At 39.2% G+C, this 12,550-nt stretch overlaps 1 protein-coding gene across 2 annotated transcripts in view; it reads left to right on the top strand.

Moving 5' to 3' along the window:
• LOC145435879 (adhesion G protein-coupled receptor B2-like) overlaps positions 1-5,025 on the top strand; it is a 29,848-nt gene extending 24,823 nt beyond the window's left edge. For both annotated transcript variants that reach the window (XM_080313141.1, XM_080313142.1), the window contains 2 exons: positions 97-270; positions 4,321-5,025. In XM_080313141.1, the coding sequence (XP_080169267.1) occupies positions 97-270; positions 4,321-4,322 (176 nt within the window). In that variant the 3' untranslated portion in view covers positions 4,323-5,025. The remainder of the gene's footprint in view (positions 1-96; positions 271-4,320) is intronic.
• Positions 5,026-12,550: the final 7,525 nt, after the last annotated feature.

The following is a 12,550-nucleotide window of genomic DNA, read 5'->3' as shown; positions in this document are numbered from 1 at the left end:
TTTTATTACTATAAAATACGTTAGCAGCTGAGATTGTGTCCCAAAAGTTGAGAGCACAAGCGACCGTTACTAAATACGACTGTTATCATATTTTAGCGATCGGTCATTGGGGCCCGTGGAAGGGAATTGACTTTTGCAGCAAATCCTGCGGCACTGGCTTACAGACATGGAGTCGATACTGCTTGGTTAATAATCAATCAGTGAGCGTGTCCTGGTGCAATGGAATAGCAGGCAACATCCAGCGTCCGTGCAAAACACAGTCCTGTCCATGTAAGTATATCCGAGGCATCGTAGCTAAATGCGTGAAAAGTGTTATCTTTATCACTATAACGATGTTTTTGACAAGAGTACTAACCACCAGTGGTGGCTTTTGGGGTGGGCGAGGTGGGCGGTCGCCCAGGCCCCCCCTGGTTGATTTACGCGCTTTCGAGCCCCCCCCCCCTCCTCGCTTTACGCGCTTTTTTTCAACTATTTCTCCGGTTTACGCGCTTTTTTGCAACTATTTCACCTGTTTACACGCTTTTTTCCAACTATTATCATTTTCTGAATAACCGTAGAAATCCTTGTATCCATAAAGAATATGGTACAGTACCGTAAAAAGGGGTCAATCATAATTCTCATTTTTTTAGTTATCATTTTTCGAATAACCGTGAAAATCCATGCACCCATGTAGAATATGGTATCGTCAACAGTTGTCGATCATCAAATTTCTGTGCGCGGTAAAAGAGCATACTTTGATTTTATGATGGGGGCGCCTACATTTACGCAATTTTTGGTTATCATTTTGCGAATATCCGTGAATATATATGACCCATGTAGAATATGGTACCGTAAACAGTTGTCAATCATTAAATCCTGCACGCGTTGTACGAGCTTACTTCGATTTTATGAGGGGGGCCCTCCTACATTTATGCAATTTTTGGTCATTATTTTGCGAATAACCGTGAATATATTTGTACCCATGTAGAATATGGTACCGTAAACAGTTGTCGATCATTAAATCCTGCACGCGTTGTACGAGCTTACTTTGATTTTATGAGGGGGGGGGGCTCCTACATTTATGCAACTTTTGGTTATCATTTTGCGAATAACCATGAAAATATATGTACCCATGTAGAATATGATGCTGTAAACTGTTGTCGATCATCAAATTTCTGTGCGCGGTAAAAGAGCATACTTTGATTTTATGAAGGGCGCTCCTACATTTAAGCGATTTTTTGTTATCATTTTGCAAATAACTGAAAATACATGCAGGCCTACCCATGTAGAATATGGTACTGTAAACAGTTGTCGATCATTAAATTCTGCACACGTTGTGCAAGCTTACCTCGATTTTATGAGGGGGGACCCTCCCACATTTACGCAATTTTTGGTTAACATTTTGCAAATAACTGAAAATACATGCAGGCCTACCCATGTAGAATATGGTACTGTAAACAGTTGTCGATCATTAAATTCTGCACACGTTGTGCAAGCTTACCTCGATTTTATGAGGGGGGACCCTCCCACATTTACGCAATTTTTGGTTATCATTTTGCAAATAACTGAAAGTACATGCAGGCCTACCCATGTAGAATATGGTACTGTAAACAGTTGTCGATCACTGAATTCTGCACGCGTTGTACGAGCTTACCTCGATTTTATGAGGGGGGGCCCTCCTACAATTACGCAATTTATAGTTATCATATTGCGAATAACCATGGATATCCATGCACCAGTGTGGAATATGTTGTCGTAAAGAGGGGTCGATGATCAAATGTTTGCACCGATTAGAAGTGCATGCTTTGTTTTGAGTACCGTACTCAATTGCTATTCATTTTGTAATTAGATGAAAATCTTCTAAACGCTCTCGAAGGCGACCCGGTTTATTAACATGCTTTGAATTCCCCGCCCAGAATCCTTGCAGATTTTGGTATCGCACTATTCACTCACCAAGTATTCACATAATTTTGAAGACCCGGCTGCTACTCCTTTTCTTCTAATTTTTATTCAGGAGAGATTTGTGCGAGAGACGCGATCGCATCCGCTAACGTGAAATTTTGTCGTGAATGATTATCACTTTCATGATATTTTTTAAGTAATATTCTACACCTTTTTCTCAGTGCTTTAAAATTACAATAACATTAAAACTACTACAGTGTATACAGTAAGTATATATTTTCAGTGACTAGTGCATCTCATTCATTTTCAGTAATAGGCTAACTCCATTTCAGTAGCCCTAAAACAAATTAATGGTTTATTTCGGTTTTTAGATTTGACAGAAACTTGGATCAAGTGATGTTGAAATATATCCGAGTAGCCTACATCACAATTTCAAGTTTTTAAATTCAATATCCAGCTTTTCAAGTTGGCGCATGATAGAAAACAAGCTTTTCCGGCTTATTCAATCGTAATATTGATCGAATTTTTGGTAGGTCTGTACATAGCTATCTTGTAGAAGTTGATCTAATATATCATTCAAGTTACAATTTAGATTTTTTGTGTACGGCACTCAAGTTTAAAGTCATTGCAATGAAAATCATTGGAGTATCCCTCTTATTTCTGTCAAATTATAAATTTTCATCTCTAGTCATCATATGGAAGCTATTTGCTGAAAAATGAGTTTTTATTGAATATATAATTTCAAAGTTGTGACAGCAATGTAGCCTAAATTGTAGGCAGAAGTTGGAGATTTGGATAATGTTTAGTTCCTCTTGAAACTGGCGTTCGCAATCTTTGTGTGGACAGTGTTGCGCCAACAATATTTGAATTTGACGCTGTGTATGACTTGATTTTGAAAATTATTATGAGCCTGGTTCTGACCCGGCACCTCATTTTATTGTCAGGTTCAAGAGCTTTTTCTATTCTATCTTTAGACATTTAGACGAGGTGGTCTGGCTAAGCTGTTTTATGACCTTTACCATTGCAAGCATACAATGTAAAATTTACCATAAACAGGAAAGTATGTCTTGGTTAGGTCACTTCTGGGACAAATGGTGATTTGTAATATATCGGTGTTTGTTCTTTTCTGTAGGTACTTTTGCTGTGTTAGCTGTTACGAATATATAATTTTTCTTTCTCTGCAGAAATATAGTCCATGAGTTATTCCTTGTTCAGTGATCTGGTAATAATTCTTGATGACAATAAACTTCTCTTGGTTGAGTCATCTTGTCAAAGAAGGGAAGTCATTGTTGTTTGTTGTTGTTTTGAGTATTCATGAATCATGTTGTCTCGACTGCTTTGGTAAGTTTACACCAGGCCAATATCATTTCGTACCCGTATGATAGTTTCCATTTAGTTGTTCGTTTTTACTTTTGGTGTCATATTTCCTATCATCATTTTGATTTCTACTTTTTTGAAGTAGGCTACTAAATGTATCAATTCAATTGTCCGGTCATAGTAGTTTCTTCATTCATTGGAAGTTTCAATTCTATGTACGTGTTCTATCAAATTCATGGTTTGGTCACCTTAGTGATCGATTAGCTCTTGGTCTTATTCAGGGTTGTAATTGAGTCAAATGTCAATCCTATTTTTATATTTTGATCTGAGCCAAGTTGAGTCACCAAATTATCACGACTCGAGTCATTGTAATCCTGTCATTGTTTCCTTGAAATAGTTACATACAGCATGAACATTCCATAAATTTAGACGGCGTATACAGACATGCAATAGGCTATATGTAATTGTTGTATCGAGAGGGGGGGTCTGGCGGGCGTAGCCCCCCAGAAGCTCCGTTTATAGATATATGGGGGGCCTGGAAGTTTCGCCCAGGCCCCCCCCCCCGCCCAATCCTAGGGCCACCACTGCTAACCACGTATAGTTGAGACACACATTATACATATATAATATACATAGGTGATATATGATGACCCCTTTTGACAAGCTATAGGCGTTTACTACATGTACATGTACAATTTCAGGAGAAGTGCTTTATTTCTTACACTCCTGCCAGAGTCTCTTTCTCCATGCATTTTTGACACGCCTCACTACCTTTCTACGCGTTTTTCGGCTCTTCTATTCTAATTGCCAGTCTATTGCAATGACAAGTCTTAACCCAGTTGGTCGATTTAGCCAAACTGAGTACATTTCGATGAACCTTTACTACAATGAGATTTAAACTACCAATGATTAATTCCCTCGCTTCGTTTACACACCCACTCGTGAATGTGTGTAGTATGGATTCTCATTTGCGATTAAATTGTACGGTGCATTCAACTGCTCTTGGAAGGAATGTCATTTACCATTTTTCTCGGTGTAATAGAAACAGAGATTATAATGTAGGTTTGGATCATAGGGCATGCTTCGCAGATTTTGTGTGACCGGTGTTGCTTATTTCTCTAGAGTTTCACACAAACACTCTGCCACACGTCGTCGAAGAATCACGAAGATGTTCAACTTTGGAGGAAATATTTACTGGACACCTCATCTAGGACAACGATGGTTACAACGACGATTCTTGAATTCTAATATTACCACAAGTTACAATGCCATCAATGCTATGTGTACAGTTGCAATTATTATAAATGTAGATCATGATTTTTTAATTGTGTCGTCGATCGAAATGACGGATGAAATCTAATCATGAACTACGAAATAGTCCGTCCGATGCTAAAGAGTCCATCCTCTAGAACAGGGCTCAGGAGTACGTTTTCAGTTCCGACACACTATATATACTTTTGGGATTCAGCGACACACATCCACTAAAATGTAAAAAGTACAAAAGGGACATTCTGATTTCATATGATATATTTGTCCTTGTTTTATAAAGACTATATCTAATGCTGAATGTCTGGCTCAGCGAGCGACAGAGAAAGTAGAAATTCTCGATTCACATCTTGAAGTACGATCGTTTATCGCTTTGGTTTTGTAGCTAAGATTTTTATTTTTTCAATTACTAGTGATAGTAGAAATTTCGAACACATGTCAGAACTATTCAAAGGAGCAGTAGAAATGAAAATTTTGAAAGGTTGTGGTTGTTTTTGTTGATTTAGTATATTCATATTTATATTATGCAGATATTTCTGATTATGATTCCTCAACTGCTGACTTGTAGCACTGCCCACTTTCGTTTCGGGGCTTTTGTAAGACACTGATTAGTCCAGGGGTACTCATACCTTACTTGGCCGTGGCCCATTTTCCGGTTTGCAAATGTGCTGTGGCCCAACTCTTATCCGGGAGTCATAATCCTGTTCAATGCGTGGTAATCGACGGCGCCGATGTGCCTAATTCTCTAGAATATGCGCATTTTGCTCTTAATTTACTGATGATATTTAAATGTAGATCTTTCGGCCCATGAACTCGCGCGAAGCGCGACGAAAATTTTCATATCTTAGAAATATCTTTCAACAAACGACCAACGAAATTATCTTGGGCTCCTTCGAGCTCTCGTAATTGGGGGTTCGGGTGCAGCAGTTACGGCCCTGGTCGATATATATAGGGGTCTAGCGCTGTCTGCATTCGGACTAAGAACACCATCAGCGAGGTGATGGAAGTATTCATCAAAAAAGGGAGCAGCACAGATGCTAGGCTAAAACTCTGTGTATATTACACTAGTCAATAAAATGAAATTTGTTTTTAGGCAAAACATCTGTGAGACCTTTCTGGAGTTTTTGAGGTTGCTGATTACGAATATCACATCAGTTTTGTCAGATTGGCACTCTGTCAGAAGATATTTATACCACTAAAAAAGCCCAAAATTACTGTATTTACCCTTAAATATTTCACTTGGTAGGAAGAAAATCGTAGTTTTTTCTAATTTTATACTGCGCATAAATGGCTAATTGACCATGAAGACCGTCATGTCATTCTCAGTGATTCTATCAATATTAGCATGGCATGATGCGAAATATTCGTTTGTCAAAAAAGCAGTTTGTCAAGCCTAAAAATTGTACTTTTGCACAACGGAAATTCATATTCTCCTGTTTCAATTGGTCATTCTACCAAGATTAAAGAGGAGTAAAAACTATAAAATTTGTCCTTGAAAGGCTTAACTACAATTCTCATATGTGTCTCATTTCTTTTGACTGGTAAAGGGATAGTTTTCCACTGAGTCAACAAAGTGGGTATAACTAGTAACCCTATCAAACGAGAAGCTTAAATCTGGTATCTGGTATATTCGAATACCGATGAAAGATTCCAATTTCACATTAGGAGGAGGTCACAGCATGTAATTTCTTCTAAGATGTAGTAAATAAAACTTTTTAGATGATCACAAAGCACCCAACTACAAACAGTTGGTCCCAATGGCGGCTCGTGACAATATCGGGTGGTGGGGCAAGGGCCGCAAGCGACTTGTTATCAATATGACGTCACAGTAGCGTTTTTCAACGTTCATGATGGCCACATGAATTTCCCGTAAACAATGATTTTTAACGTAGGTGCCGCGAGAGGTTTGCCGGTGGCGTGACTTGAAGTGCGGTAACAAATGTTTTATTCATTGTTTTTTATTCAAATGATTATTTTACAAAATGTACGCGAACTAAGAATCGTTCCCATGCCACGAATCAATCATCAGGTTATCCTTAGTAGCATGCGTTATGATTTCGTGGTAGAGATTACGCAAGCGCCGAGTAAGACTATACCAAAAATACACAGACCAACTACCTACAAAGAGCATTCGCATGACACCTTGTGGTGTTTTATTCGTTCCATGCTCAGCAATTCTGTAAAGTGCTGCAGCGCCTCCGACCCGATTTGTATATGGATTCTCGTCCCGAAAGCGAGTCAAATCGATTTGCCCTCGTCCGAAAGTGTTTGGTACACGATCCTGATGCGTTACGACCAGGGGATAGGCAATCAAAGCGGTGGCACCCATAAACGTAAAACATTATAAAAAGCCAGCTGTTATCCATGGAAGATTAATTACGAGTCTGCCTGCCATCATTCAAGCAGGAATCAAAGCATTGTGTTAAATTGAAATGCGAGCACATATCGCATTAAACAATTTCATGAATAAATTATTTCATCTTGATGAATTTTTCACTTTTTTTCCATAGCCATAACAAAATATATCGGTAAATTAACTGTCAGTGTGCCTCGAGTAATAAGGATGAAAACCACTCACTTTTCCTTAGCCATAGACATGGTTGAGTTACCTGGGCTCACTTGATTGAAATTATTCGGAAAGAACATGATGTGTACAGTCGTCCGCCCACCAGCATTAATTTATGTCTTGTATAAGTATTGTGCGCGACGTGATTTCTTATTAGCAAAATGTTCAATAACGAGTTTATTGAAATCTGGAATTGCCAGAACCACGACTAGTTGTGACAAACACGTAATGTCAGTTGTTTCGTCAGACTGAATAGATAGAAATTCAGCGTCAACAATCTCGGTAAACAAATGCTGTAGATAGATGTGATATATCGAATCAAGCACATCATTTTGAATAGTCTTTGAGGTACCCTTAGCTACTGTCGCGGTGTCGAGATGTTCGCGCAAAATGCTATCAATGGAAGCCGTGTATTTAATTAGATCCAAAAATACCCCCCTATTGAGAGAGCATTCCTTCTCATCGTGGCCTCGAAGGGGCAATTCATGAACTCCAATAAATTTAATGGCATCAATCACCCGAGAGAGAACATGCCTATTCTTATCTACAAGCTCATTGTGCTTGCAGACTGATACGCGATAACTTTCATTGAGCTGCGACATTACATTTACTCTGCCAAACAATTTATATTTAACTGCACTAGCCATGTGCACTTGGGATTTTTGGTGCGTTTTCAGACGCTCTGACAAATGCTTCAGATCGCGATAACCAATTTTGTTCCAACAAGAGCCACTGCTTCCGGTACCGGCACTGTCGAATAAAAGACAGTAAAAGCAAAACAAGGCGTTTTTATCCTCGCCATAAGTAAGCCATTTATTTTTATCGAAATGCGCTGAAGAAAAGGCACGAGTGCGTTTTCCTCCGGCGTGCGATTGGATCAATGGGCAATTTCTAGGCTGATACGGACCTAGTCGCTTTACCTCTAGTTTTTGCTCTAAAGGCAGCTGGCTAAACGGCGTACGGAGCAAAGATTCAACACGATTCATGTCCGCACTTGACCTGACTACTTATCTGCAGAAATGGAAATGACTATAAATCGAGAGATTGCGTATGCCTAACTGGAAAGGTCAACGAGTTCGGACACATACGCAATTGTTATCTCATAGATTGGACAAGGAAATGTCATATTGAATCCAAAACATCATTCTGAAGAACTACGGATAGCAGCCTCGGAAATTCGGTCCCGGTACAGCTTGGGAGATTCTGGCCTTGAGGCTGGAGACTGTCACACGACACATACGGCTTACGGTCTATAGTGTCTATATGTCTGCTGCAAAATCGCCTTCGGAAAATATATTACCGAATAAATACGTGGATGAAAGCCGAAAACTTGGTACACTGTTACATGAAATCATCGAGAAGTATAGCCTCATGACCGTTTTCGGTATGGTACACTGTCAAAATTAATACGAATAGATCAACGCCGAATTTTGCGTAATATTTACTGAGGAATCGGCTGATCAAGCGATCAGCTGTTAGCCGCCATCGAAAACGAAACAGCTATCGCGCTTGACAGGGGTTGTAATTGTGAGCAAATGGCCGACGGTGAAATTGACATTGGAGAATATAAAATAAAACTAAATATTTGAATGCAAACCGAGGATGTTAGTAAACTGTTTCATGATATCATCATCTCATCACCTATCTCAGTATGGAACACAGATACACCGGCTTTTGCGTGAAATCCGCAATGCGTTAGGTAGGCTAAGTGTCAGATCAGCGCACATCTCTACCATACTCGAACTTAATAACGAAATTGCTGCCCTAATCATTGAGTGTCAACCTTGAGACTTGGCACAGCGTTCGATACTAAAATCAAGACATACCATGTAAAAGTTCATGACGGATCTAGCTAAGGAGCATCGTTAAAATCAATGGAGACCAATACCGGCTTTGCGTGAAATATGTTTGCGATACATGACCGATCAGCACACACTCGACTTTGGAAACGGAATTACTACCCTAAACTTTGAGTAGAAACCCTGAAACTTAGGACAGTGTTAAATACCACCATCACGACATGACATACCAAGTTTCAAGAATTATCATGGTGTGAAACACCATCAAAATCGACCTGTACCAGCAACGGTCGACTCAACGCATATCACGGTATCCGAGTTCAGATATAGATACGATTGTTACATCACACCTTAGGGGCGAGCAAGCATATTTGCCCCGGTTGCTCGGCCATTTTACGAATAGGAGAGAGTAAAGCAACGTTTCTTAATTGTGCGCAGCTTTGAGAGAATAGATAGTGAAAGCTTGTTATGAGCGCTACCGGGGCAAGCCCCGGCTAGGCATTCACAAAGCGAAAACACAGAAGAGAATTCGATTTTCGCGGAGACTTCGCTATGTATGGGCATTTGCAAGCGAAAGCACAAGAAGAACGCGGGTTCGCGGGTTCGATATATATTGAGCGCTGTGCGTCTATAAATGGTTAAATTGTTATTGAACAGAATTTTAGGTGGGGCAATGCCCCAGTTGCCCTATAGGACGAGCCGCCACTGGTTGGTCCGAAAATTCGTATCTGCATATCGAAAACGTGGAACAAACATGAGTATAAAAGTTCACTTCCTGTTCAGTCATCTTGATATATTTCCATATCATATTGTTGCTTAGCAAGGGGAGAGGTTGTACCAAGACATTAGAACAACAAAGGAAATATACCAGGTCAAATGAGATGAACCATTGAACATATTATGTCAGACCATTGCCGGAACCTTTCGAGAAACTGCACTAAATAGCTTACAGGCGAAAATCGTACAAAAAACAATTTCGATTTAAAATTGATCAATAATATTGTATTCCAACTGATTATTTCAAATTTACAATAGGTGGTTGACGTAAAACTGATTGAATTAATGCCACGTTAATTGAGCATCTAGGTAAATACTTATATACATGACTGGAGTTTATTTATGTACATGATATCCGTGAAAGTCTGAAACTATGATAAATGTGTTACCCCTAAATATAGTGCTGTTGCTGTTGCTGCCTTCTGTGTGTAAAAATAACAATTACATTGAATTTCGAAACTATAGTACGACTAAGCCCTTTTTATATCTAGTCATTACCGCAAAAATCGGAATCAGTGCCCTTCAGAACCCCCAAAACCACTATAACTTGGTCTGCCTAAAAATAAGTGTTGACCATTGTTATGATCGTCCGCCATTCCAGTCGCGTCGCGAAATACAATGATCAAATCCACGCATCGGCTGTGTGATTGGGATTTTAGCTCAACTATTGTGGGGAATAATATAATCATTCTGGGTCAGCTTCAAACAATTCATTGGTGAATGGGGTACTACAGAGAAATGGAGAAAGATTTATTGAATATGCATGCTGTATAATGCACATTGTATGTCTTGTTCAATTCATATCAATATCATATCAATTCATGTGACTCTTACATTATATACAATGATTTCCAGTGCCGGCATTTTAAACCGACTCCAAAGATTAAAACGCTGCGCTAAATCCTCAATCCATTACGATTCGTTGCCGTGGTGCAGATACATCCACCAGAAGTTGCTAATAATTTGCAATTATGGCTATTTTTATCTTCCAATATTACGACTTGCCCAAGTACAGTATATCTATACCTCAATTATACTTCACTCCGAGTTTATTGCACACCCCTTTCAATGGCATACGACATATGACCCTGGCGGAATACTTGGTTACTTCACCGTTACCTTCTAGTTATTATATACTCGAAATTATTTTACTTGCTGTTAGTCGTAGGTTGTCATAGCCAGCGGAAAAGCCGCCGTTTCTCCCTCCCGTTTTCGACTTGAACATGCTGACTCCATACGTGCCACTACGTCTCATCAGAGTCTGATGTAAAACTGTACGTAGCCTATGTATGATATGAATACATTGTTAGCGATTAATATAAAAAATATACCTAAACTTACATTAATTTTTAAATTTTCTAAATAGCTTTGTGGCTCACCCCAAATGCCCCCCCCCCCCCCTTGAGAACCCCTGGATTAGTCGAATGACCTTGTGAGGTGAAGTATAGTCGAACCTCTAACACTTAGGTATAAAACAGCCTCAAGTAATTATTTTCACAATGTAGATTTGGTTAAGTGTACCTATAAAGGTTGTCGGAAATTTCAAAAACGCCTCGTTGTTACGGCTCATTTAGTAAATTGTTGATAAAAAACATCAATGAGCCTGCAGGAAGTTCTCAGAAGTGTCATTAATTATTTCGCTCAAATCGTTTGAAAGTAGATATCAGCGAGAGGGCGGGCCCAAGACCATAAACTCTCTAGAAGGCGGGTAAACATGAAACCAAGGCTTTTGCTTTGCTAATCGACTATGCTTCAATTACTACGTGAGAAATTGGTTGGTTGATACTGTGCTTGGCCTGGTTTAAGCCTGCTAACAGGTGTGACTCTGCAAGCTTGTTATAGGTTGGTGAGTTGATGGTGATATGCAACTCTAGTCTTAGCAATTACTTTGCAGGATGACCTTAAAATTATATCAGTGACTCTCGATTATCTACATCACGCGAAGTAATGAGTTATTTGCTGCATCTGCAAGGTATTTGTCCTCAATCGAACCCTACTCGTGAGCTTTTGAATGCGAAAAAGAGAAGGAACATAATCGGCATTCAGAAGATTCAAAATTGAGCGAAATTCATAGCGAAAAAAATCGGACGTGATAGAGAAATTATGAGCTCAAAATCGGAGTCAGAACCGAAAATTAGCTTGAATCAACCATCAAAAATTTCAGCGCAAATATTTTTTGGAAATATGTAGACCAGTGTTGTTGATTATGGCATAACTTTATCTTCACTTCATCATATACTCATAGGACCTTATAGAAAACGGGAACCAATCGTTATTTCACAATTGTTTACTCCACATGTGAGTCTGCCGCCATTGCCATCTGCTGATACACCTTGTTAGCGTTGGTTGTAGCTATAGATTGAAAATCGTTGGGGAGTACTAATCCTCAGCTATAAAGTTGGCAATGGATATATTGTGACGTACAAAGTAAACGAAGCCACACTGGTAAAGAAAATTGTTCTAACATGGGGTATTTTAATCGCAATCGTTATATTGTCTTCAAACAGGTATTCAAGGCTCAAATTCTAAGAAGCAATGTAAACGTAATAGTGAGTAATCGTTATTAAATTTCTATGCAATCGTAATCCAGTACCACTAACACCATCGCAATCACGTGATTCGAAAGTAATGGCAATCGTAATATTAATATTAATCGTAATCGCGATTGGTTACATTGATGAAGTAATCACCACTGATGGTCTGAGCGAGAGGTTCACATTCGCGTTCTGTGTGTGAGACTCTGGAATTTGTAGGTTCGCGTTCACAAACGAACCTTGGTAGGTTCTGCAATGTGAACTTTTTTCATGACTTACAATTTTGCACGTCTTTAAACCGTCTTTAATTGAAATTCTTCGATTCAACTTCTGGTCACTCTCACGTCGAAATTGTTAGCAAAGTGACGAAAAATGTTGATTTTGTGGGATGATTGTAGCATTTGATTGTT

Source organism: Botryllus schlosseri, chromosome 3 (assembly GCF_051294905.1).
Source record: "Botryllus schlosseri isolate E-star chromosome 3, Bs_hap1, whole genome shotgun sequence".
In the NCBI taxonomy this organism is placed as follows: Eukaryota; Metazoa; Chordata; class Ascidiacea; order Stolidobranchia; family Styelidae; genus Botryllus; species Botryllus schlosseri.
Note: the sequence above shows the minus strand (reverse complement) of the source record. Positions and strands in the feature narration are given on the sequence as shown.